The 26120-nt window shown below is 36.1% G+C and overlaps 1 protein-coding gene across 4 annotated transcripts in view; it reads right to left on the reverse strand.

Moving 5' to 3' along the window:
* The window catches only part of STRBP (spermatid perinuclear RNA binding protein), a 75696-nt gene that overhangs the window by 8365 nt on the left and 41211 nt on the right, over nt 1-26120 (reverse strand). For all 4 annotated transcript variants that reach the window (XM_006917945.3, XM_015594234.2, XM_015594235.2 and 1 more), the window contains exons 8-16: nt 25504-25615; nt 24737-24834; nt 24423-24534; nt 14999-15091; nt 14241-14440; nt 8025-8183; nt 4937-5071; nt 4619-4759; nt 1875-1998 (exon numbers count right to left, since the gene is read on the reverse strand). In XM_006917945.3, the coding sequence (XP_006918007.1) occupies nt 1875-1998; nt 4619-4759; nt 4937-5071; nt 8025-8183; nt 14241-14440; nt 14999-15091; nt 24423-24534; nt 24737-24834; nt 25504-25615 (1174 nt within the window). The remainder of the gene's footprint in view (nt 1-1874; nt 1999-4618; nt 4760-4936; nt 5072-8024; nt 8184-14240; nt 14441-14998; nt 15092-24422; nt 24535-24736; nt 24835-25503; nt 25616-26120) is intronic.

Here is a 26120-nt window from a genome sequence, read left to right on the forward strand (position 1 = left end):
GAAGAATGTCTTAATTTTGGATGCATAAACTGTATCAAACTATAACTAAACTTTCCCCTGCAGCACTCATATTTAAGTGTTCCCTGTCCCCTTAAATGGCACAATCAGCCAATCTAGTTCCTCTAGCTGAAAATCCTAGGGAATCCTTGAAATCCTTTTTAACTCTCCCTTTTTAATTCTCCATATTAAATCTATCAATTTTGCTTCTGAAAGACTCCAATCTATTCAGTTGCTGTCACGCTATCTAATTCTCTACACCTGCTAGAGACACCTCATTGTCTCTTGCCTGGGCTACTAGTTTACAAACCTTGTCTCATCATGCCCACTTGTCCTTAAAATCTATTTATACTCCAGAGTAATCTTGATGAAGTCTGATCTCGTCACTTCTCTCCTTAGAATCCTTGTCACTTCTTTCCTTAGAATCCTTCACACCTCCCCATTACACTTAAGATTCTAAGACCAAAATCCAAACCGTAGCCTCCCAGATGGGTACTGAGCATCCCGCTTTAGCTCAAATCACTCCTCATCCCCCCAGCCCTGAAGCGCTCCACATCACATTTGGCCTCTAATTCTTAAATGAGCCGAGTTCCCTACCACCAGCACCACGAGGCCTCTGCGCATGCTCTTCTGTCCCACTCTTCTCTGAGTTAACTCCTACTCAGTCTTCAAAACTCAGTTCAACTGTTCTCTCTTCAGAGGCTTCAGGGACTCAACAGACTACATCTGGTTCCTTTGTTACATCCTCTCACAGTATCATGTCCTCCTTCATCGTAATCATCTTGGTTTATAATTGTGACTATCTGATTAGTATATCTGACTTTTAGACCATAAACTTCATGAGAGCAAAATCCACATATGGTGAATGAGCAAATGTATTCTTTATAAGACACACCTTTGAGATATGCCCCTACTGAGATCAACTTTTAGAAGTATAACTCTAAAGTCACACCATCCATACAACTTCCCAAATAGCCTATTCTAATTCTTAGGGGAAAAAAAAAAAAAAAATCACAAACTAAGTGAACTTCTTAGGAGTGTTACATTAAAAAATAATGACTGGATAAACTCAATCTTTAAGACAATTTCATCTTGACCAACTACGAGCAGTTTACTTGTCAAGTTAAAAGTTCCATACTTTCAGCATTGCAGAGAACTTGATTTTAATCCACTGCTAAAATGACTTAAGGATTAGAACCGAAGGCAGAGAGGAGGCATCTTTTTCCATCTCCCTCAAGCCATGTGCTAAAATGAAAAGAATATAAATTTTCGAACTGCAAACGTCTACATTCAACTCTGCTCTGCTGTTTACTAGATGTCTCGCACTGGGCCTTATCTCCTTAAACTTTAGTTTCTTCATCTGGAAGATGGAAATAATTTCTATTTGAGGAAACACTGTGAAGGTTAGAAATAATTAAGCGAAATCATTCACATGAAAGTATCCGGTACATACTAAGCTCTGGGTAAATAAGTTCCCCTTTTTCTCTTTTTGTACTTTGTTAGTCTTTGATGGTTTCCAATTAGTCTCTTATCAGCTATTTTTCTATCTTGTTACACCCAACCTGTCTTCTCTATCCCCACTGAACACACCCTGCTCAGATGTCCAAACTCCTCAATCTGTGGAATATCTTTTAACTTCCTCATTGTCAAAATATGTCCCCTCAACCAAGTGCAATATCCCTTATCTGTCACTCAGCAGATTTCAGGAGAAAACCTATGACATTCTGTGGGTTCCCTTCTTTTCGGTTTCTGTGCTCACGCATCTTATACCCATGTTACATTTGCAGAGACCGTGTATGACCCTGGAAAGCAAAGGAAATGCCGTTCATCATACTTTGGCCCAGACAAGGAGCCAGGCTTCGCAGGCTGCACTGTACCTGGAGCTATGTAGCCAGGAGCAGCTGTGGCCCCAACAAAAGCTCCCCTAGTCAGGGCTCCTCTTCCTCGGCCCCGAACCGCCTGGACTGCTGCAGACACAGCGCTGTTCACGATGCCCTTGGCCTGTGAAAACAACACATTTTCATCTCTGAGAAAAATAAGAACTGCCATTCTATCACTCTTTGTCACATACAACCTTGGGCCTGCAGAGGAGACAATGAGTCGTTTATGCCTTAAACCTTCACTCTATCATTTGTAAAATGAAAATGACATGTACCTTACAGAGTTGCTCTGGGGAATATGCTGGGCACATAAAAGTATGCGAATAACTTCTTGTTTTCATGTGAGGGTTACCCAAGAAGAGTTTGTTTTCTACTTACAAATTTCAGTATTCAAATTATATCTGAAGTCAATTTAGGCCTGACTAAAATAATTGTAGACAATGGATACCCAGTTTCAAAATCTATTGAATTCACCACCCATAGACAAAAATACTGCAACAATAAACCACCTAGAATCAGCTGAGAATCTGAATAGGTTTTTTTTTAAAAAAAGGACTAAGACAGGAAGACCAAAGATATGGATGCTCCTGCTCTAAGTTCCTGAGACCTCACGAAGGTGATGTGATTTCCTTGAGCCTAATTCTTCTGTGTGTGTGAATCATTAAAAAAAAATACCAACTCTAAAGTCCCTTCTGGTAAAGTCACATAATCTCTCTAGGACAGTCTCCCCAGTAATTGTAAAATGAGGATAAAGATACCTAATTTGCTTTCCTTACTTCAGAGTAGAAAGAGCAACTGAGAAAACATATATAAAACTTTGAAAAGCATCCTAGGTAAGTCAAGGAGTAACAATACACAGGGCTGCTAAAACATCCTTTTCCAAACGGAAATTTGAAGACAAATCAAAGGATATCTAGTTTTAAATACTCTACTTATTTTTTAACATAAAGATGCAACAAAAACTCCAGCGAGAAACTCCTAACATTTCCTACTATAAGCGAGGCACAGGGGAGGAGGCACAGGGAGGAGGCACAGAGCCTCTAGACTCATTGAATGACAAAGTCCACAGTGCCTCAGGCAGCTACAGTCGGAGCACACACTAGCTTTTCTCACACTGAAACATCGCCATCCTTTGCTCCTCCTAGGTTATGCTCTACCGCCAGTATGACTGGGCAGAAGTCAGTTTCAAGGTTGAAGGTATCAAACACAGGGAACTGCCATTTTTCTTTTTTGCTGAAAAAAATCCAACCCACAAATCCAAAATAGACTGCTTCTTGGCTGTCAAGCACATTGAGCACAGGAGTTTTATAGCTTCTAGTATGGAAAATTTCTAAAAATGAGTGAACCTCAAGCAGTTTTAGTTTTGTTTTTTTTTAAACACAGCTTAGTCAAAAGTAGTCAGGAAGTAACAATCTGGTGGCAACAGTGACTTCACACAAATCAAGCTCATGTCTACTAGGACCCAACTTACCTAATAAGTCTCTCTGCATGTAGGCTTTTTAAACATAAAATTAACTGACCAAATACAAGATGTAACCCACAGGAAAAACACATAAAAATTAACAAAGTAACAATTATCTTTCTAACTAATTTAGAACATATTCTAGAAGATTTTAGGAAAAGAAAATCCACTTGTTCTCTCTACATGTCTTCCTCTGCAATCTAAACACTTTATTTTTATTTCATCTCAGTAAAAGTTAGTTTTATTTGTTTATATTTTCAATCCTAAAATTTAATTAGAGTTTATTATAGTAAAAACAGGAAGCTGAAATGAAAACAAAACAAATTTCTAAGATGGCTCTAATGTGCAACAGTAGAATGCCCGTGGTTTTCGGAAGGAGAAGAATCCAGTTTTAAAGGGAACCTCTACCACCTATTAACTACATTAGCAGTATCTTCATTTCTTTGGGCCTTGTTTCCTAATCTATAAATTGAGATCAATTCTACCCTCCTATAATGAATGGTCTTGGCATACATAAAAGGAACTTTATCACAGAATCTTAAATAATCTAAGTTTCCTTCTATTAGTCAAAATATTTTTAATTGATTTCTATCATATAATATATTCAGACTTAGTACACCAGATCCTCCATGAGGGAGAGAACGTGTCTCATATTTATGTATCTTTTTTCTCTCACAATCATGCACATGGTATATGTATAGGAAATATTTCTGAATGCATAAATGAGCGGATGGAAGAATCTGTTACCCACAGCATGTAACTAGAAAGCCACCTCTTCTAAACACCTTGCTACAACCCTTCCACAGCAGCGACATTCCCAATGAACGGAAGCAACACGGCGTCAAGTCTATGGTGCAGCCCCAAGAGAAAACCCAAAATAAATAAAGCAAAAGTTCAAAACTGAAAAAGAAATGGAAGAGTCTCAACAGACTGATGAAAGCAAGCTCCAAGTACTCTTGACAGCTTCCCTAAACTAAACAAATGCTAACACCTCATTACAATCTGATCCCTTAGCACCCAACCTCATCAAGAGTGACCTAAAGTCCCCGAATAATGCTAATAGTTTTTTTTTTTTAATATATGATTTGCCTAGAATGACCACAGAATAGGGAACCACTGACACATTTATATTATTCATGACCAAACCCAAAGAAAAGGTTGCTAAATCCAATAAAAATAATTTCAGAAAAAGCTAAAATGGCATAAAGACAGAAAAAGGAACCTTAATTCTGATAATATTTTTCAAAGGGATTACAGAGGTTTAATGCCTAACTCATACCTGAGGGATAATCTTCTTTTTCTTATTATTTGCTGCATTGGGTCCAGAAAACAGCTTCTCCAGGGCAGCTAACGCTGCGCTTGCCTTTGCCACTTTCTTATTTGGACCTGCACCTCTGAATTTCTGTCCATCTACTTCTACCTAAAATCAAGAACAACACTCTGCAGTTATCCCATGCAATTCCTCTATGTAACACAGGAAATACCAAAAGTCAAACAGTGCAACAAGAATTGACTCAGTCTAAAACTTTTTTACATATAAACTCAGGATATCCTATGTCTTTGAGGGGAAGAATAAGGTTGGCTTGTATCTTGGTACCTCCATCACAAAGCGTTTGTCATGGCTTCCACCAGTCTCCGAGATGAGTTCATACTTAAGCCCTCTTCTTTTTTCATTGAGCTCCATTACAGGATTTTTGCCACTTGCTGTGAGGATAGGGCCCTGAGTTCTTACCTAAAAGGAGATTCAATTGAGTAAGATTTTAGAGTATTAAATTTCTTATTAATAAAAGCATGTCTCTGTTGAAAAAGAGGCTCAAAAACTGTACTTTAAAGCACCTAGGGGCTAGGATGCATGATCACGTCTATATACAAATAACAAAATATCTGTAAAGGTATGGAAACTCTACAAGCAATAAACATCATAGTCATTGGCCAGCATGCCTTTGAAGCAAAGCTGTCTCAACAGATCAGTATTCAAGAGCAATGTAGCCTTGCCATTACATGGCACTCTAGGGTCTGGTCTGGAGTGTTTATGGTCTAAGAATAATAATCTAAATGACTAGCAAAGTGGACCAAACAGTTGAGATTCACCTGACACCTGAGCGTTTACTATTTTCATCTTCAAGGTTAGAAAGCAGTAACTCTCAATTTAGGAGGTGGGAAGAAAATGCCCCCTCACATCTCTCAGTCTCTCTAAAGAGATTTAGGGCACCTTAGATTTAGGGGTACAGAGTATGGATTCTGAAATTTTAAAATAACGATAAAAGTAGTCATACCCTGTCCTCAAGGAGCTAGAGTGTAGTGGGAGGGACAGATATAATCACTGTAAAACAACGTGTATTATAGAACGGATGTAAATTATGGAAACAAAGTAGAAGGAATCATTTACTAGGGCCATTAGGATAGTTTTTGGAAGTGACAATGTGAACCTACCCTTAAAAGGGAAGTACCAGACCATCATAAGGAAGAAGCAAAGGGGAAGGGCATTCTGGACAGAAGCAGCAGCAAAGGCCCAAGACAACATTTGTTTGGGAAATAACAGGAAGTTCAATTTGGCTATAAGGGGTGAGGAAAGTAAGGGAGGATCTGATTAGAAACACCCTTGATGGAGCCCAATCATAAAGGACTTTGTATGCCAGGCGCACAAGCTGTGACTTTATCATGGGCAGTGGGGGGACCACTGAAAGACTTTAATCTGGAAAAGTTCATGATTATACCTGTGTTGTAGAAAATTACTTTAGGAGTAGTAGAAAGAACTGACTTAAGGAAGGATAAGAGTAGGGGGAAGAAAGAAAAGTAATTTGTGTAAGAGTGTGAGGCTCAAAAGAAGAGAGAAGCTAGCACCAAAAATCAAACCGATTGCAAAATATTACAACTAAAATTGTGAGAAAATAAAGACCCAAAGATTGAGCACTTTTTGAGGTTAGAGATTATGTCTTTAATTCCATCACAGTAATAGCTCAAGAAATGCTGAACAAAGAAATGAATGCCCAAAAGAATTACTATGTTTATAAACCTAATGGAAGACAAGATCCTCTGATTTCATAAGTGGTTGATGCTGTAGAAATGAAACGCTGGACAATTTTTAAAGACAAATTTAACAACCATTTCTGAGTCTTTTGTAATAAACATCCCTTCTTGAAGAGTTTTGAAAATCTACATTTTTTAAATTTCTAGGCAAATTTCGAGTCTCCAGCTTTAAAAGGTAATGAGTCAATTTTGAAACTAAGTCTATGGTAATCATTCCCTGCTTTCCAAATCCAAAATTGCTTTCATAAAAATGAGTCAAGACACAAAAATATTTGCATTTCTAATCAGTTACTATTTTGAATGAAGAATAAGGGCACTGCCCCCCATTATTACATCATACAGAAACAAAGCATCAATGTTTTCACTACCAAAACCTCCACATGTGGCCACTATCAGTGCAGCCCACACTGCTCTCTCTCTTCCTAATTCTCTTTGAACTTAACGGTCTGAGTCTCATAATTAATGAGCCCTTTTTCTCCTCAGCATTTATAACACTGCCAGCAAAACATCTTGTCCTACCTGCGACTATCGCTTGTGAATGACTGGTCTCTCAAAAGCCAGGTGCCATGTCTTCTATCCTCCACAACATCACACAAGGAGTCAGGCATCGTTTTTACAAGCCTCAGTCCCCATCAGTCCCCTCCATACTGGCCCACTTGGCACTTCTTAACATTTACTTTCACAAATCCTTTATACCTAATATTCCCCTGACCTAGAATGCCTTCTTTCTACCTCTGTCCTAAAAAAAAGAAAAAAGAAAAAGGATTCTACTCATCATCTAAAACCTAGCTCACATTTTACTCCTGCTGATTTTATATGTAAGTTTCACAATCACGTCCTCCTTGGAGATGCTACATCGTGATGCTCATTTTACAATCACAGCACTTGTTGCATTGCATTGTAATTGGTTACTAACATGCCTTTCTTTTGCCATTCTAGCCTGAGGGCATCTGGAGGCTCTGGACACAATTTCTTCAGCATCTGGCAGTAAGCAGGTACTAAAAGGGGTTTACAGACTGAAAAAATTAATAGTCCACTAAGCCTTTATTACTCATTCTTACAAATGACAAAATATTTTTTAAATGTTCATGTAAGCTCTTGCTGTTACTTTAAAGCCAATTTTCCTTACCTAGAATGCGATAGACAAGGGCTCCACAAATCCCCAAGGATGCTGTGAATACTCAGTACTTGGATTCTGGCCCACTCTATGGTCTGTGGTAATATGCCCACAGGCCAGGACTGACTCGGTGTGAGGGACACATGAGGTCAAGCTGTGCCTTCCCAGAGCCAGTCTTCGAATGATACTAAATTTCCTCCACTAGATCTTTTGTTTATTTAATATAATTGGAAATACTACTTTCACAGCCAAAGGGAAATGCTAATTAAATTAGGGTACATTCATATGTTGTGCAGTTAACAGTTATGTTTATAGATATTTTTAGAATTAAGTGAAAAAAATGAGATCTAAAACTACATTAAAATGATTGCTTTTATAAAAATACTCATAGAAAAAAGGTTGAATAGAAATAAATCAAAATATTAATAATGGCAGCCTCTAGAATTTTATATGATTTTGTTTATACTTTTCCATCTCTCGAATTTTCTACAATGAAAACAGATTACTTATTTTCTAAGGAAAAACTATGTAAGCATACCTCTAAGGTACTGGAGGTTTCAGTTGTGGAATTTCCAGTATTATTGCTTGAGTTTGAAGACACTGTTTCATTTTTGCCTTCATTATCTGATTTTTCATCAGAACTCATACATTCGATATCTGCATCAAAGCCTGTTGGGTATCCCATTGCCTGCAATACCTGTACAAATTACATTAAAATTCTGTTTTTATTCAAACACCAGAAACCACAAAGAACAGATGAAATAGTTAGAACAACAGTTTCAAGTCCATGACATTTGAATCCATAAAACACCTGTAAGGAAGAGCAAGATGGTACTAAATCTACAAATCCTTGGTTAAGCAAGTTTTACCTACCAGGGTACAATCATAGAAAATGGGAAAAATTTCCTCGGAGTAATTAGGTTTAGATAAAGGATGATGGAAATGCAAACCTGAGATTGTTCCTGGTCCATTTAATTTGAAGGTAAAAGGTAGAGAAAATAAATAGCACAGCCAGTTCAACCAAAGAGGTATGGGGCGAAGGAGAAGAGCACACTGGAGAGAGCACACTGGACCAGAAAGGAAGAGATGTGAGGGTCTAACCCCATATCTCCTCTGGTCCTCAATTTTCCAGTGTGCAAAAGAGGAGGACTGATTAGTTGTTCTCTCTATCAGCGGTCCCCAGCCTTGGCACCAGGGACCAATGCTCCTATGAGAATCTTATGCCTGATGATCTGAGGTGGAGCTGAGGCGGTGATGCTGGCGCTGGGAAGAGGCTGAAAAAAAAAAAAAGCTTCGCTCTCACCCATGGCTCACCTCCTGCTGTGCAGCCCGGTTCCTAACAGGCCATGAACAGGTATAGGTACCGGGTCCACGGCCCAGGGGCCGGGAACCCCTGCTCTAAATTCTATGACTCAATCCATTAGGAAAAATTAGCACAGAAAGGCACCTAAGTTTTCTTTACCTTGGAATCAATTGGTCCATCAATTACAAAATAACATCTGAAGCTTTCTACTATTAACCTCTTTTGCTTTTACCTTAAACCATAATTGAGACTTGAAATAAAAGATTCATTCTCTAGGTTTACGCTCTACACTAAGGAGCCAGAAACAACTACGTTATGACTCAGCAATTTCACTTCTGGGTATTTATCCAAAGAAACCTAAAACACTAATTCAAAAAGGTATCTGCATCCCTATGTTCATCGCAGTATTATTTACAAGTCAAGATATGGAAGCCACCTAGGTGTCTATCAACAGACAACTGGATGAAGAAGATGTGGTACATATATGCAATGGAATATTACTCGGCCATAAAAAGGAATGAAATCTTACCATTTGTGACAACATGGATGGACCTAGAGGGTATTATGCTAAGTGAAATACGGCCGATAAAGAAAGACAAATACCATATGATTTCATTTAAATGTGGAATCTAAAAAACAAAATAAACAAAACAGGAACAAACTCATAGATACAGAGAACAAACCGATGGTTGCCAGGTGGGAGGGTGTTTGGGGAGGTGGGCGAAAATGGTAAAGAGATTAAGAAATACAAACTGGCAGTTACAAAATAGTTACTGGGATGTAAAGTACAGCATAGGAAATATAGTCAATAATACTGTAATAAATATGTATGGTGTCGGGGTAGAAGGTAACTAGACTTATGGGGGGGGAATCGCTTCCTAAGTTATATAAATGTCTAACCGTTGTGCTGTACACCTGAAACTAATATAATATTGAATGTCAACTGGAATTGAATGAAAAATTTTAAAAAAAAAAGTTTTTCAGAACTGTGTGTTTGTGTGTGTGCACGCACACAGGCATGCCTTTTAAAACCTCCTTCCGGGTTATACTGCTTTTTAATTTACAAGAAAATATGTTCATTAGCATCTTTATAAGCCTCTTTTAAACAGGTGATAATTCATATCAAAAAATATAAAGATAGGTTCCTAAAGATTCCTGTATTTGTCAGCTTTTCACTAATGTTTTAAGTTGCTGGAGTATAAAAGCAGCATCATTACTTCTTTACAATCCCAGCTATATCAAACAGGTTTCTGGAAAAATTACTCTGAAACCTAATTAGAGGATGCCAAGGGCTGGGGGCCTGTGGAAGAGATTCACTACAAAGGGACATAAGAGAACTTTTTGGGTGAAAGAAATATTTTGAATCGGGACTGAGGTGATGGTTACATGATCATAAATATCTGACAAAACCATATACCTAAAAAAGATTAATTTTACTGTATATAAATTATACCTCAATCAACAAACCTGCTTTTAAAAAAACAAACAAATCTATTCTGATAGCCACACAAATGAGAAGCCAGGTGGCCTAGCCTTGATAAACAATGGCATCTTGTCAGTATAAATAAAATAGTATTACTCTAAACAAAAAAATAGGTATAAGTAAAACTCTGTATCAAGAGAACTAAAATTAATTCACTCAATTCATATGGAGAATATGGCACTCTGATGAACATTTCAAATCAAAAAAAATTCCTTTTGTTCATTGTGAGTAAAGCCAAGAACACTATTTTAACATCTTGAGTTCTGAAAGTAGTCAGGTAGCACTTTATATTAAGACAATAACATCATTTGGTTATAGCCTCGTCAATATTTTATAAAGAAAACACCTTCTCCACTGAGTCCTGCAAATATACTCTCCCTGAGAAATCTCATCTCTGAGAGAAGAAGTATCAGTCTGGAATTAACACTAGCTAACAAGCTGCGACTCAAAAGCCAAGAGTCACAAATAAATTTGATTTGTTTATTCTAATAAAAACTAGAGACATGCAGCTTTCCTCAATTTAACACAAAGAGTCTCATGTGAATTATTTAGCACCACTTCTCTCTGCCCTTTTCTCACATATCAGATTCATTCATTTGTTATTGTAGCAACATATTTCAATATGTTTATAAATAGTTTATATAACTGATGAATAATCTCAACGGACACAGTATAACTAAAAATTCCAAAGTTGGTCATTTTTCTATGAACGTATATTTAGATTATTAACTAGTTTATAGTATAAAAGCAAAAGGAAAAAGAGTTCTCAGACCTCTGGAACAAAAATTTGTTTGGAATAAATATTAAGGCCAAAAAACTGCTATGCCAGGGGGTGGCTCCATAGTGTAGTGGTTAGCATGTCTGCTTTACACGCAGAAGATCCTGGGTTTGCGCCCCAGGTGGAGCCACACACCATGCCCTGGGTGAGCCAGGCCCCGAGTGCACCGGGGTGCCAGGCCCTGGGTGCACGCCAAGCCCCAGATGCATGCCATGAGCATGTGGGAGGAGACATCCCGTCTTCAGAGATCTAGTTCTTAAGGGGAAACAGCAATATCCATAGGTCAGGGGTGGAAGGGGGTGGGAATTAAATATTAAATGGGGGCGGGGGGACTGCAATGCCAAAGAAAAGTGAGTTTCAAACGTCTAGGAAACAAATCAAACCTAATACACCTAGTACACACATCAATTGAGCTGAAAATCACAGGATGATTCCTAGAAAAAAGGTGACTGGGAAATCCAGTGTAACCATGCCTTTTTTTCTTCTGAGAGGGGGTGGAAGCTGAGAAAGATGTATTACCCTCAAAGACTAGGGGCCAAGAGTAAAAATAAAACACATGAAAATACATTCCACCTCATGGCACTCTACTCAAAAGTCATATTCATGTCATTTGTATGATAGAGAGCTCCAAGCACCTATCCAAAGGGCCCTCGCTCTTTGTCCCCTTCTAGCTAATCTTTTCCCCACAAAGACTAAGATTCTTTTCATGGAATACAGCTGATAATGTCCCTAAAACTGCTCTTTGTGCGGAACTCTCAGGAAAGAGGAGTAGAAGAGGAAAGGGAAGATTGGCCACTAAGCTCCAACACGTTAGGGTGCCTGCTGCTGGGCAGCCAGGCTCTTTTGGCGGAAACTGATTTCTTGTTTTGTTTTCATCTGACTTTACTGGTATGATTTGTCTTAACAGGTACAGACCCCTACACCAAGCTACTGAGTAAGGAATGCAAGGATTTTTATTAAGTGGGACCTACTTTTATAAACACATGTTGGATATAAAACTCTCTCAAATTCATACAGAACCTGTAACGTGTGGTATAACCTTTATGGATGGCAACTTGGCAATATATGCCTGACACATAACAGAAATCACAATACATATTTAATGAGTTAATGGATCATTTAAAGAGGCTTTTTTCTTGAGCTAGTAATTCTATTTCTAGAATATATCTTAAAAGATAATCAGACTAGTTCAGAAAGACATAAAGCAATCAACTTGAAGCATCTAAATATGAAAGAATAAGTGAATAGTATGGTAGACTGATAATAATAAAATACTAGGCCATTACTAAAAATGAGAACAGTATTTGTAACTACAAAAAAACTCATAATATATTTTTAGATGAACCAAGAAAACGTGACCCTGCTTTAAGTATATACTTTGTAACTCTCATCATTTCTTCATCTGAAACCCTTGGGGCCAGATTGTTTTGAGAATTGATCATTTTTCAGAGTTTAGATAGATAATATATTTACCATGTATTTTTCAAATCCCCAGTGGTATCTAAGGTGCTACCCCATGTTTGTACAAAGAAATATATAAAATATTTGCACTAAATGGAATAATAAAGCCTTAAAATAGCCCTACATCAATTTAGGTTAGGTTTTCCATCAAGTGAGTTTACATCATACTTAGGAAAATATTTCTCATTTTCAGCACTTTTTGAATTTTGAAATTGCAGGTTAAAGGGGGCAGGGATTTGGAAAAATACATACCAAAATGTTAAATGGTTATTATGAGAATAGCATCTAAATCTTGTCATATTGTAAAATATGCTACTCTACTAACTCGCCCAAGTTTTACTGAATTCCAACTTGCTATGAGGCCTCTAATTTATATTAAAGGTTTTTATAAGAAACAACCCACAAACTGTGTCTCTGCATCACAGACGTCTTTAAAGGATATCACTGCTATCCCTTGTTATGAAGACCCACCAAAGGAGAATCCCCAACCTGATCTTTATACCAAAACAACTGTGACTATCACAATCAACTGTTTGTTCTTCTGTCATAGACAGTGAATTGATATTTCACAAGCTTGTTGTGTCAGATGCCAGGGAACTTAGATCTACATTTGTGACTCATTCTCAGCATTCATCACAGCTAAGTTATCAAAATCTATTTTTAGCTTTATTCTTGTTTTTTTCTGCTTTGTTTTAAACTCACTTTTCATCATTCTTTTGTAAATAAGACAGAACATTAATAATATATTGTTTTATATTTTTACAGCTTATTTTTCTGCATTGTTCTTCGTGCTATCTGACATATAATTTATTCACTTGTATATTTGTTGTCTGTCTCCCCATCCTACCATACTGGGATGCAAAATCCAAGAAGGCAAAGACCTTGTTCACTGCTGTATCCTTAGTATCTAGGATAATGTTTGCATCTACATTAATAATGCAATAATTATGAAAACAAACTAATTATACCTTATGCCATACTATTACAAAACAGAATTTTTCTTAAGTGAAAACTGATCTTCAGTCTGCATGATCTTTGACATTTTCACATTTATCTGCAAGAAGTCAAATGCACTCATAAAGAGATTCTGATATTTATGAATTTTCTACAAGTCTACATGCATAATTGATTGGTTCAATCCTGGATCTTACTATGGAAATACTCTGAAATACAGAAAAGGCACCGTACATAAAGATAATAATCAAATTGATTTAGGATAGAAAAAAATCTGTGAACAGCAAAATATCCAATGATAGGGAAATGTGTAAACGAGTAACAGTATGCCCATATCATGTTACTCATATAGCTATTAAAATTTATTTATGAAGCTTTTAATAAAATGGAAAAACACTAATGACATGTTAAATGGAAAAAATCAGAGGATAAAAATACATCTACACTATAACCTCAATCTAAAAAAGGAAACAAAACAGAAAAAAAATTGGAAGTAAATAAACCAACATACTATATATAAATATTAATGAGCTACCTCAGAGATATGCAACTGACATTTGTTTTTCTTTTCTTCTGTGATTTCCAAATTTTGTATAATCAATACATACTATTTTACAACCAAAAAAGAACTGTGTGATCCAGAGATGACAAAACTTTATGTTATTGTCATTAAAATCTTGAAAAGTTCTGTTAATTTACCATAGGAAAATAAGCATCATATTTAAAACAGAAAACAACAAAGCACTGCTAAGTATAAGTAAAAGACATACAGTACCTTCACTGCTACATGAAGTTTTGCTGTTTTCTTGGATGGTCCTGAGGCTTCATATGTTGTACCATCCACATCTACAGACATTGTGAAGACTGGGGCATGGACAGGGCCAGACTGAGATAAAAGCTTATACTGAAGCCCAGGCCTGATCTGATTTAGCCTCATTAGTGCATTCATAAGGTCTATTGCTTTACTATCCAGAACTGTTAAAGAAGAATGAGATCAGAAATTAAACCATTTTGCTTTAATCTATACATCTGTAGGTTCCTAGTGACCACTGTTAATTCACCAGATTTTTAAAAAGCAAGACTTTCAAAATACATGTACAAATAAACTTCATAAGTAATTCTAAAATTACTTCTTAAATTACTATTCTAACATCGCTGTAAAATATGCATTATGCTATCTATATATTAATTTTAGTTTGTCGATATTAATATATCTTAGAATGAAGACTAGAAACAAGTTATTCAATCATCAATTTCTCAGTTAAGATCTATTCTGAAAATTCCAATTCAAATCAAATTCTTCGACTTTGTAATTTTTATTTTCCTGAGACTATAAATCCTTTCTAGTTCATATCTATAAAGATTTTGCTTTGTTTCTTTAAATAATTTTTCTAAAGGATCTTAATAGATTTCTGTTGAAACATCAGTGTCAATATTTTTATAAATTTAACCATGGTATATAAATGAATTTTATGCCTAAGTCAGAACTTAAAGATTTTTTTTCTTTAAAGAAAAAATAAAGATTTTATATACTTTTCCTTAAGTTTCGTTTCATCTTCTTATTGGGATCTTTATCATCCCCTAATCCATCTTCAAATGGCCTCTTCAGAGCTGAAGACCCAGCACCTAAAGAATTTTAAGAGATTCATTATCAGTCAAAACAATGATTCTACTTACCTTACCAAATGTATCTAATATTGTCAGGAAGGGAAACCTTAGGAGTCACAAGAACCGTTCTCTGGACACTCTCAGATCAATTAAATTACCAAATTTATAATTTTGTAATAGTAAAAAATTTTTAAGTTAATCTTTATAAAACAATTTAGTATTATCCCTTTTTATAAATATTTTTCTCATTTATTCATACATAAAAATAACGTATCCAGGCCTATATTTACATCTGTATAGGCACAAACAGAAAAAAGTCTGGAAAGATATATATCAAAATGTTAAAGGTAGTTACCTCTGTCTGGCAGGACATACTTTTAATTATGTCTTTTCAAGTATTTCTATAATTTAACAATTATTACTTGTATAAATTTTTTAAGTCCACATGTTAAATCTTATGCTTTTGGGAATCTGATTATTTCTCACACTACAAAATATTCTCCTATCCGCCTACTCAAATCCTACTCAAGATTTTATTTACAGTTCATCTTCTCCATGAAGTTTTCAACTTTTCTCTCATCTCAATCTTCTTAAAGAGTTTCTATGATATCAGAAACATAGTATCATATGTTGTCTTGTGTCACTGCCTATTTTATATAGAGATCCTGTGTTTCCTTAGTGCTCTATGAAGTTCAAAGACAGTTTGTCCTTGTCCTGAATCTTAAAAACACAAGACTTAGAAACAACATAATGGGTATGAAACAAAAACTAATGAAACTGATAATCAATTTCTTGGGTAAAGCAGCTACTTAATAATGCTGTCAAACATAAGGCAGGAGCTCTGCTGTCCAAGTTAAAAGCAATCACAGAAAAGCTCATCAACCTGTACAAGCATTTTACAGAACTCTATTTTCAACTTAAAAATCGGTTGTTGGGTTTTTCCTACAGGAAAGTTATACTCAAGAGATTCATGCCACAGGATTTCCAGATACTTCTGAGGAAACCTTGTAATAATACTGAAATTAATTTCATATTCTCTGATCATGAAAATTTATTGTCCCCTGGGGTAAACATTGACTTCAGTATTTGCTTGAGTCAATATTTACCCCTCAGGTCAATCAATCTTAATGTTCTCTTCAACAGAAGGCACTATCTACTCATATCTGCTCATTACTGTGTTTCATTTGCATTACATTAAACTGAGTGTGCCAGTCTCCCAGAATGCAGTCTTTAAGAGATACAAGTTAAAAAGGAGCAAAGTCTATTCAATCATTCAATCACTCATTAAGTTACATTAAAAGCTGCTTCCTGATTACGTGAAAATCACAAACTGGCTTAAACACAGAGATCTATTCTCTTATATCTTCCAGCTGTATAGAGTCCCATGGATTAAGCTTCACTCTACCATCTCAGCCATTGGGAAAGAGCTATAAAATCTGGGGCTAATCATAAAAATAAGCAAGTCATTTTCAACCTCTACGATATCTAGAAATGAGAAGTGACCATTTGAGAGGGAATTATTTTTTATTCTTCAGTAGCATGTTGTTGAATCTCATTTGTGGTTCTTTCCATTTTCTTTTTGCAGTTGATCTCTAGTTTCGAAGCATTATGATCAGAAAATGTGATTGGTATGATTTCAGCCCTCTTATATTTGTTGAGGCTATTTCTGTGTCCTAGTATGTGGTCAATCCTTGAGAATGTTCCATGTGCATTAGAGAAGAATGTATAAACAGCTGTTTTGGGATGGAAGGCTCTGTAAATGTCAATTATGTCCAGTTGGTCTAATATATCATTTAAGGATGTTATTAACTTATTGATTTTCTGTTTGGATGATATGTCCATATCTGACAGTGGGGCATTTAGGTCCCCTACTATAACAGTGTTTTGGTCTGTTTCTCCCTTTAGTTCTGTTAGTAATTGCTTCACATATTTTGGGGCTCCCAGATTGGGAGCAGTAATTATTTTTTAAAATAACATGTAAGTGCTTACCATATGCCTGGCAATGTTAATATCTTACACGTGTTAACTTACTCATCACGAGCATCCTGCGGAGCCTGAACTTTTATCATCCTCATAATTTCATTCAGCAACATTTAACTGAGCATTTTCTACATGCAAGACAATTTTAGGTGCTGGACATAGAGAACAAAACAATGTTTCAAAGAACTTATTAGTTTCCACCACTGTAGTAGAAACTAATTACAACATGTCATATATGGTTTTGAGCACAATATACAATAAGAGGCTTAAGGGGAAGGAGGTATTGTTATTTTATCAATGGTGCTCATCATAAAGGTCAAAAAGGTATTGCTGATAAGGTGACCTTTTGATGAAAACCTAAAGAGAGTAAAAGAGTGAGCTATTCAACTGTTGGGGGAACGAGCCTCCAACAGAAAGAAAACAGCAAAGGTCACAAGCAGGAACATGCTAAGAAACAGCATAAAGGCCTGAGCATGGAGCGGGCTAGAGTGGGCTAGAGTGGCATGAATGAGGAGTGGACGGCAGCCGAAGATGAGGTGAGGCGGTAGTTCTCAATCTAGCTGCCACTAATTCACCAGAGGAACTTTTATAAATATTGAAGTTCTACTTCCAGTATGAGAAAGTAAATAAATATTAAAAACGCTTCCTGATGCAAGCAATTAGAAAAGCTGGACAAAATACAGAGTAAATATCTGTTCCAGGACCATAAAGACTATGAAGCAAGACCTGGGAGATGAAGGAAGCCCTGCACTGGGGGGCCACATTTCTCCTAGGGGCATCTTGCAAATCCAGAAGAAGTCACTAAGAACTGAACAGAGCACTTTTAACAGGCATCCAGGCGTTAGCAGACCAAAAACTAAAGTTTGAGGAACACCAAGAAGGGAAGCCCTGGAGAATCCCCCACACTGTGGGTTGGGCCTCTGCAATACAATATACTAAAGGTAAGATGAAGTGGAAATGCCGTCGGGCTCTCATAAGGACTGCAGTCTTTAAGCTTCAAATCATCTTAATCCCTGATTGCATTAAAATTCTACTAGCCATCTCCCAGAAACAAATATAAATCTGACTTGGCAGAAGATATCATTACTCTAGACTTTAAATTCTCTACAATTTTTCATTTTAAATCTCCAGCACTCATAACCAGGTACATGAGAAGACAAGATACTATGATCGAAATGAAGAAGAGCAGACGACAGAAACAGACCATAAAGAGACCCAGATGATACAGCTTGCAAAAACAAACTTTATTAAAACAAATTACTAGAATGCTAAAAAAAATAAAAAGCAAAAAATAAAAACAAGAATTATTTCTGGCAGGAAATCTAAAACAAAGAGCCAATATCCTAGAAATGAAAAATATATAAAATTAGAAACTGGCAGACCTGCAAGGGGAAACAGAAAATCCAATATAGAGAGGAACTGACATATGTCTTTCAGTAATTTAAACAAATAAACAACAAAAATAAAAGTGTGTAAGTTTTGAACAATACTATGAACCAATCTGATTTGACATGTAAAGGACATTCTGACCATCGACTGCAAAATAAACATACTTTTACAGACACGAATCATTTACAAAAACTAAATAAGTTTCAAGAAATAGCAAAAGCTAGAAATCATACAAAGCATATTCTCTGATCACAGAAAAGTAGGAACTAAAAAAAAAAAAAAAGATGTAACTAGAAAATCCTCATCTGTCTGGAAATTAAGCAATGACAACATCTAAACGGCTCATGAGTCAAAGAACTGGTAACAAGGAAAATATAGTTTTAACTAAATGATAATGAAAATACTAATGTCAGAAATGTATAATGCACATAAATCTGAGCCTAAAGAAAAACTTAGTCTTCATAGAATATGTGATGAGGCTAAAAAAAAAAATCAATAATGTATTCATCTATCTCAAAAAAGCTAAAAGAATTATAGCAAATTAAACTCAGAAAAGTAATATGGTGGGAAAACAAAGGATAAGAGCAGAAATCAATGAAACAGGATACATATACTAGAAGAGATCAACAAAGCCAAAAGTTGACTTTTTTGAAAAAGATTAATAAACTGATAAATCTCTAGTGAGAATGATCAAGGAAAAAAGGAGGGACAAAGTATAAAAGAAGACATCACTATAGATACTGTAGAGAAAAAGATAAGAGGATCTATAAGATTATATAAATTTATAAAACTATTTTTTAATTTAGATGAAATGGAAAATTCCTAGAAAATCACAATTTACCAAAACTCTCTTAAGAGGATAATAGTCTTAATGCCTATTAAGTAAATTAGATCCATAATTTAAAATTTTCCCACAAAGAAAACCGCATGCCCAAATGGCTTCACTGATAAATTCTCCAAACATTTAAGGAAGAAATAACATCAATCTTATACAAACTCTTCCAAGGAACAAAAAAGAGAAAGGACACTTTCTAACTCACTTTATGAGGCCAGCATAACCTTAGAGGCAAAATTTGACAAAATTACAATAAACAAAAATTGCTGGCCAATCTAACACACAAATATCTGTGTTTCTGTTAATTGCTCACAAGCACCTACAAAAGATTGTTCATACCAGCTTTATCTGTGTGACAGCCAAAAAACTGGAAACAAACAAAATATCCTACAACATGTGCATGGTTTAAACAAACTTGGGCTCATCCATGCCATGGAATACTACTCAGCAATAAAAGGGAACAAACTATTGACATATACAACAACCTCGATGGGCCACAAGGGCATTATGCTGGGGGGTGGAAAGAGAGATCTCAAAAGATCACTTACTGTATAATTCCTTGAAATGACAAAATTACGGAGATAAAGAAAAATTAGTGGTTTCCAGGGTTTAGGGATGGTTAAGAGAACAGTCAGTATGACTATAAAAGGGCAGCATGTGGAAGACCTTTGTGGTGATGAAATAGGTCTGTATCTTGATTGCGATGGTGGTTACCCAAATCTACAAATGCAACTCAATGGCATGAAGCATATACATACACATGGTATCAATATCAATTTCTTGCTTTGGATACTGTACGATAGCTACATAAGATGTTGACTAGTGGGAGAAACTGGGTGAAGTGTACATGAGACTTCTGTGTACTAATTTGGCAACTTTCTGTGAGTCTGTATTTTAAGATAAAAAGTTAAGAAAGAAAGAATAGACAATTAGGGGCAAGGTCAGAAGTAGGAAGAGCAGAGAGGGAAGTTACTGCAAAACCCCAGGTGAGAGAAGATGGTAGCTGAGGCCGGGGTGATAGCAGTGAAGAATTTAAAGAAATAGCTGAATTCTGGACAAACTTAGAAAGTAAAACAAAGGATATGCTGATGGTTTGGAGATGGGTGAAAGAAAAGAAAAGATACAAGGGTGAAGGGTTTTGGCCTGAGCACATACGCAGACGAACAGAGTTTCCAATGACTGGGATGGTGATAACTGTGGAAAGAACAGGTTGGAGGTAGAGTTAAGGACAGGAGTTTGGATTTTAGACATGTTAGGTTTGAGATGTCTGTTAGACATCCATGTGGAGACACTAAGGAGCCATTGGATAACTAGGGGTGAGGTCAAGGGCTGGTAATCTGGAGTAGAAATATAAATTTGGGAATCTTCAGTAAACAGAAGGTATTTCAAAACAAGAGACTAGATGAGATCTTGTAAAGAGTCAGTATAAATAAAGAGAAATGGTCTGAAGACTGCACCTGGGACCCTTTAATATGCAGAAGTCAGGAAGATGGGTAAGAAGAAACGAAGGCAGTTGAGGAGAAGGCGCTGGGGCTAGAAGAATTAAGAGAAAGTAACGACCTAGAAGTCAGATGAAAAGTAGTATATCATGTCAGAAAAGTGTCTGACAATACCAAAAGTTATTGAGGATATAGAGCAACAGGAAGTTTCACACTCTGCTGTGAATAACTGATATATATAATTATTTGCTAGGTCATATACTGGCATACAGTTAACTCTTAGATATATATCCCAGGAAGCATGTATAAGGATGCTCTTAGCAACGTTATAGCTGTTCACCAAAAAATGAAGAGACCCCAAATGTCCTTCAAAAGTAGAATGAGTAAGTTGTAGTATGTTTATAATGGATACTATATAGCTATTAAATGAACACACAATAGCTATATGCAGCAACCTAAATGTATCCCAAATAATGCTGGGCAAAAAGAAGCCAGTCACAGAAAAACTGAACTCAGTACAATTCCATTTCTATAGGGTTCTAGGCAACATCAAATTAAATTGTTTAGGAAAACATACACAGGTAGGAAAGCTATAAAGAAAATCAAGGAAATGATTATCAAAAAGTCAGAAATGGTAGTACACGGGGCAGGGAGGTGATGTAGAGGGATAAATATATGGCTTCTGACAAGCTAACAATGTTTCTTAACCAGAGTGGTGATCCAATGAAATTTTAAAATTATTTTTTAAATGGTGCATTTTTTATAGTTTCTATGTATGTGCAATATCTCATAACAAAATAAATATGGGAGAAAAAAAGTGTTATCTGCGTCAAATGTTGCTGGAAAGCTGGCTAAGATGAAGACTGAAAACTAACCACTGAATGTAGTAAAAGCAAAGGTCACAAGAGAGACTGGCAGAGTGGTAAGGAAGAAAGCCTGATAAGAATAAATTTAAAAGAAAGTGAGGAAAAGGAAAGAGAACAGGCCACTTTTTCCAAAAATACTGCTATACAGGGGAGCAGAGAAATGGGGCTCTGTTGGGAGAAGCTGAAGAATCAAGGGAGAGTCTGGTTTTGCCTTAAATAGCAGATATTATAGCAGGTTTTTATGCTCATGAGAATGATCTACTAGAAAAGGAGGAATTGTCACTGGTGAAAAAGATAGAATTGCTGGAATAATGTCTATCTGTAGGCAAAGGAGGATGTGATATATTGGAGTGCAGAAAGGTTGGACTTAAGAGCCCAGATAGTTTACCCACAGTCAAGAAAGGGAAAGCAAAGTACGTGAGTACTTTGAGCAAAAAAGGTTATCAGATGAGAATGAGGGATTGCAAGAAGTATGAAATGAGAGAAGATGTGAAACAGTGATCTAGGAAAATTGGAGCACTCTAGAACTTAGAGAAGAATTGCCAGACAATATAAATAGTCTACTTGAGGTTAATTCCCAAGACTTAAAAGAAAAACAGTCAAGATGAGTGTCTATTTTTTCTCCAGCAATGTTCAACAACCTGGTAAAGGCACAGAGTTAGATTTCAACCAAGAGTTAGAATTCTGCCAGGAAGAGAATCAAGTGAAAGTATATACTAGGGAGTGATCATAATGATGGCTCATGGAATATAAATAGAGAAGGAAGAGAAGTGAGAACATGAAGAAGATAAAAGGCTATCAAAAGTTGATAGAATCAATGCTGAGCTTCAATAATTGGAGTAGGGGTACTAGACAGATGATAACAAGAGGTGATTGGAAAGTGGGATTCTTAAAAATGAGATTATGGAGTGGGTACAGTTATTAAAGACAAGGTCCAGGATACGTTCACAGAACGGGTACCTGAGGTAAGGCAATAGAAAAAATATTTATGGGAGAGGAAGTCAAGGAATGAAGTCAGAGTTTTGAAAAAAATTATCTGAAAAAAATTATTGAAATCATCAAGAATTGCAAGAATAAAGCTTAAATGCCAATGCCAGGAAGCTAGGTGCTAAAAAACAGGAAAATATGAGCAAGAATGTAGTAAGAGTTTGGAGGCAATGGCCTTTGGTTCCCTCATTTTATAGCCGAGGCATAGAATAGCTAAGTGACTAGCCCAGGTCATGCAGCTAGTAACCGACAGAGCCTGAATGGAACGCTGACAGTCTGTTCTATTTTAAGCTATAGAGTGACAAACCAGTAGTTCCCAAACTTTTGAGAAAATCCTTTAAAGTTAAAAAAGAATTTAAGTTACACAACAATAGATAATTTTTACTATCTAACAAAAGAAAAAATACAAAACCGAAAGAGCCGCTATGAATTCAATGACTGAAACAAAATTTTCTATTACTAATCTTAAGAATCTCTACATATTTGAATTTTTTATTCAACCATTCATTCCACAGGCAGTGCTAATTGTCAAATGGCTATGTGACCCTCTTTCAAAAAACTTTCGTCACTATGTGAGCACCCTCTTGAAGAAACTATCTTTCATTTCACAAACATTTATTGAGCACTAGTTTGTTATAATGATATGGTAGGATCTGGAGGATTCATTACCTCTGGAGAGTTTACAGTGGCACTGATTCTCAATTTTTTAATCTTAGGACTAACCCTCTTAAAAAATTACTGAGCACCCAAAGAGCTGTATTTTGTGGAAAATATCTATCAATATTACACGTATTAGAAATTTAAACAAATTTTTTTACATAAGAATATATAAACATTCCATTAGCCAACAGAATGATGATGCTATCACATGTCATATGTAGCCTCTGGAAATCTATATACTCAGGAAAGCGTTAAGGCAAAAAAAAAAATACCTAAGCATTATAAAAGTTTTTATCTTATGAACTCCCTAGAAAGTCTCTAGACCCAACTTCCGTTGTCTAAATAAACAGATTGGGTCGGTGCACTAATCTGTCAAATAAAAATTATTAGAATATCAATTGTGGGAGGTGGGTTAGGCCCCAGATGAAGAATAACTGGTGTTAAACATCCCACCTTCTAATATAACAGGAGATAAAGGGCCAAAAAAAATTTTTTTGCACTAAGTCGGGCATTTTAACCTGATAACAGTGGGGGTCACAGCCCTAGGAGAGAGATGAACTACTTGCTCAAGGCCAAAAGCTAGTAAATAGTGGGGCTATCTATGACTGGGACCCAGGTCGTACTGACCTCAGAGCCTGGGCTCTTTCTGTTGAAACTGAGTTCAGACAGATTAGTACAAATAGAAAATAGTCCTGAATTTTCCAACATACTTTTCTCCTCCTATATATTTTTGTTTTCTCTTTCTTGATTATGTAACAGTTTCAAGTACAGTGGTAACATCTCCTCCAAGCTTATGGCTTATCTCTCTCTTAGACCAGGGGTTCTCAAAGTACGGTCCCTACATCTACGCGGTAATGGCGTCTGCCCGACATAGCCATATGAGTTCATTGCTACTAAGACATCACTAGTAAGCTGATGTCACTGATGGGACAGAAGAGAAGAAAGTCAGGAAGGAAAGCAATACATTTTCTTATACGTGACTTGGATTAACAATTTTTTTAAATTGGGGTATAACAGACAACATTACACTAGGCTCAGGTGTATAACATAATGATTCGATATTTGTATATAATATGAAATGATCACAATAATAAGTCTAGTTAACAGCGGATTAACAGTTATTAAGTTCCCTATCCCATGACCATCTCCACCACTGCCCATGTCCAACCCCAATAAAAAAATTTCGCACTCACCTTCTTTATCTGTAACTGACCAGGAATATTTCTGAAAAGGCTTACTAGATGGAAGGGGGTCCATCTCCAGCACTTTATAAATCTGGCCAAAGGCCGATAGCCTGAGTGCATGCTGAAGAACAAAAGATTATATTTATTCAAATTTCAGTAGCCATTCATAAAGCCCTTAGAACATCAAGCTAAAAAGTCATTCATTAAATGCTAATAGTATGATGGCAAAAGTCCCTAAGCAAAAAGTGGTTAAATAGAACAATTCAGAAAATAAAGTGATGCTATCCCTCTAATAGATCACAGTGGCATGCCCCATCTTCTACCTGTGCACTGTGTGTAATATCTTCTTTTTGCTGGATGGTCATGTAGCTCAGAGCATCTGTTGGGTCTCGCTCACAAGGATCATGAAGACCAGGTCCCCCTTTGGCAGAGGCAAAAGAAAAACACAAGTGCCATTTAGAAATGAGTTTAGAATTCAAAAATCTAATAGGAGAGGGAAGGGAGGGAAGAGGGAAGAAGGGAGGGGAACAGAGAGAAAAAAAACTGAGAAACTATGTTCAATTAAATGGAATAAAAAGGACACTCTCATTTTTCATATGTTAGCACTTAAATGTCCTCATTTTACTGGAAGTCACTTGTATATCTAAGGTCAAAATTGAGTCTTAATCTGAGAATTAAGAAACAGCATGATAAATCATCCCAAATCTTTAAAGGGATTACATATGGAAAATAAGACAAAATTTAATTTTTCCAAATTAAACACCAGACTGCAAACAGAATGAACTTCAGACATTTTAATTAAACATCTGCATTTTCAAATTCAGAGCTCTAGGTAAAGCAAATTCATAGAAGACACAATCTTATTAGTACTTTTTATGTTAGTATATATAAAATATAAATTACAATTATTGAAAGAGAGTGTTTTATAGCACTTTTCCAACATTCAAACATCCTAGTTGCTAAAATTCCAAGCGAAACAACTCCTACACATCATTTTCCTTTGTGGAGGGCAAATTTAACACATATTTGTGAAAATAAACGAAAATGAGATTTTTCTGATTCTTCTGCCTCCAGAGTTTGAAACCCTTACCAGGAAGTAGTATTCCAGATGCCAAACACTCCATTACTCGTCTCAAGGCCTCCCCAGCGCCCAAAGGTCTATTACATGTACCTATAGACTTTTCACATATAAGCTCTAGTGGCTAGAAGATATTAAATTACAAATTAGTACATGCATCAAGTGTTAAAAGGATTCCAGTTAAATGTGAGCTGACATTCTATCTACCATGAAGGCCAAAAGAGTTAAAGTAAATTTAACATTTTAGGGCCCAATTATTTTTCCCCTTTGATTATCAACTTTTACCCCAGCTAGTGTTTTTAAATCAACCTCTTTTGAGATAATATATTCATAGGACATTTTGTTACAAAAACTTTACTTTCGGTTAACCTGAAAGGCTCACTTAAGAAATTGTGGTCATCTAATGGACCTGATAAAATTCAGCAAGCCTTCATGTAAGTTAGTAATAGCTAATAACTAATCAACGTTCAAATCCAGCCCACCTATCTCCCACTTAACCTGGGAAGCACTCAAACCACAACCAGACTTCCTTTCAGACAGCCTGCCCTGAGTACTATAATTAGAATAAATAAGGACCAAATCTCCATATTTAATAAACTAAAAACTGATACTATATTAAAGTAAAAATT

Source organism: Pteropus alecto, unplaced genomic scaffold, assembly GCF_000325575.1.
Source record: "Pteropus alecto unplaced genomic scaffold, ASM32557v1 scaffold67, whole genome shotgun sequence".
NCBI classification, from domain to species: Eukaryota; Metazoa; Chordata; class Mammalia; order Chiroptera; family Pteropodidae; genus Pteropus; species Pteropus alecto.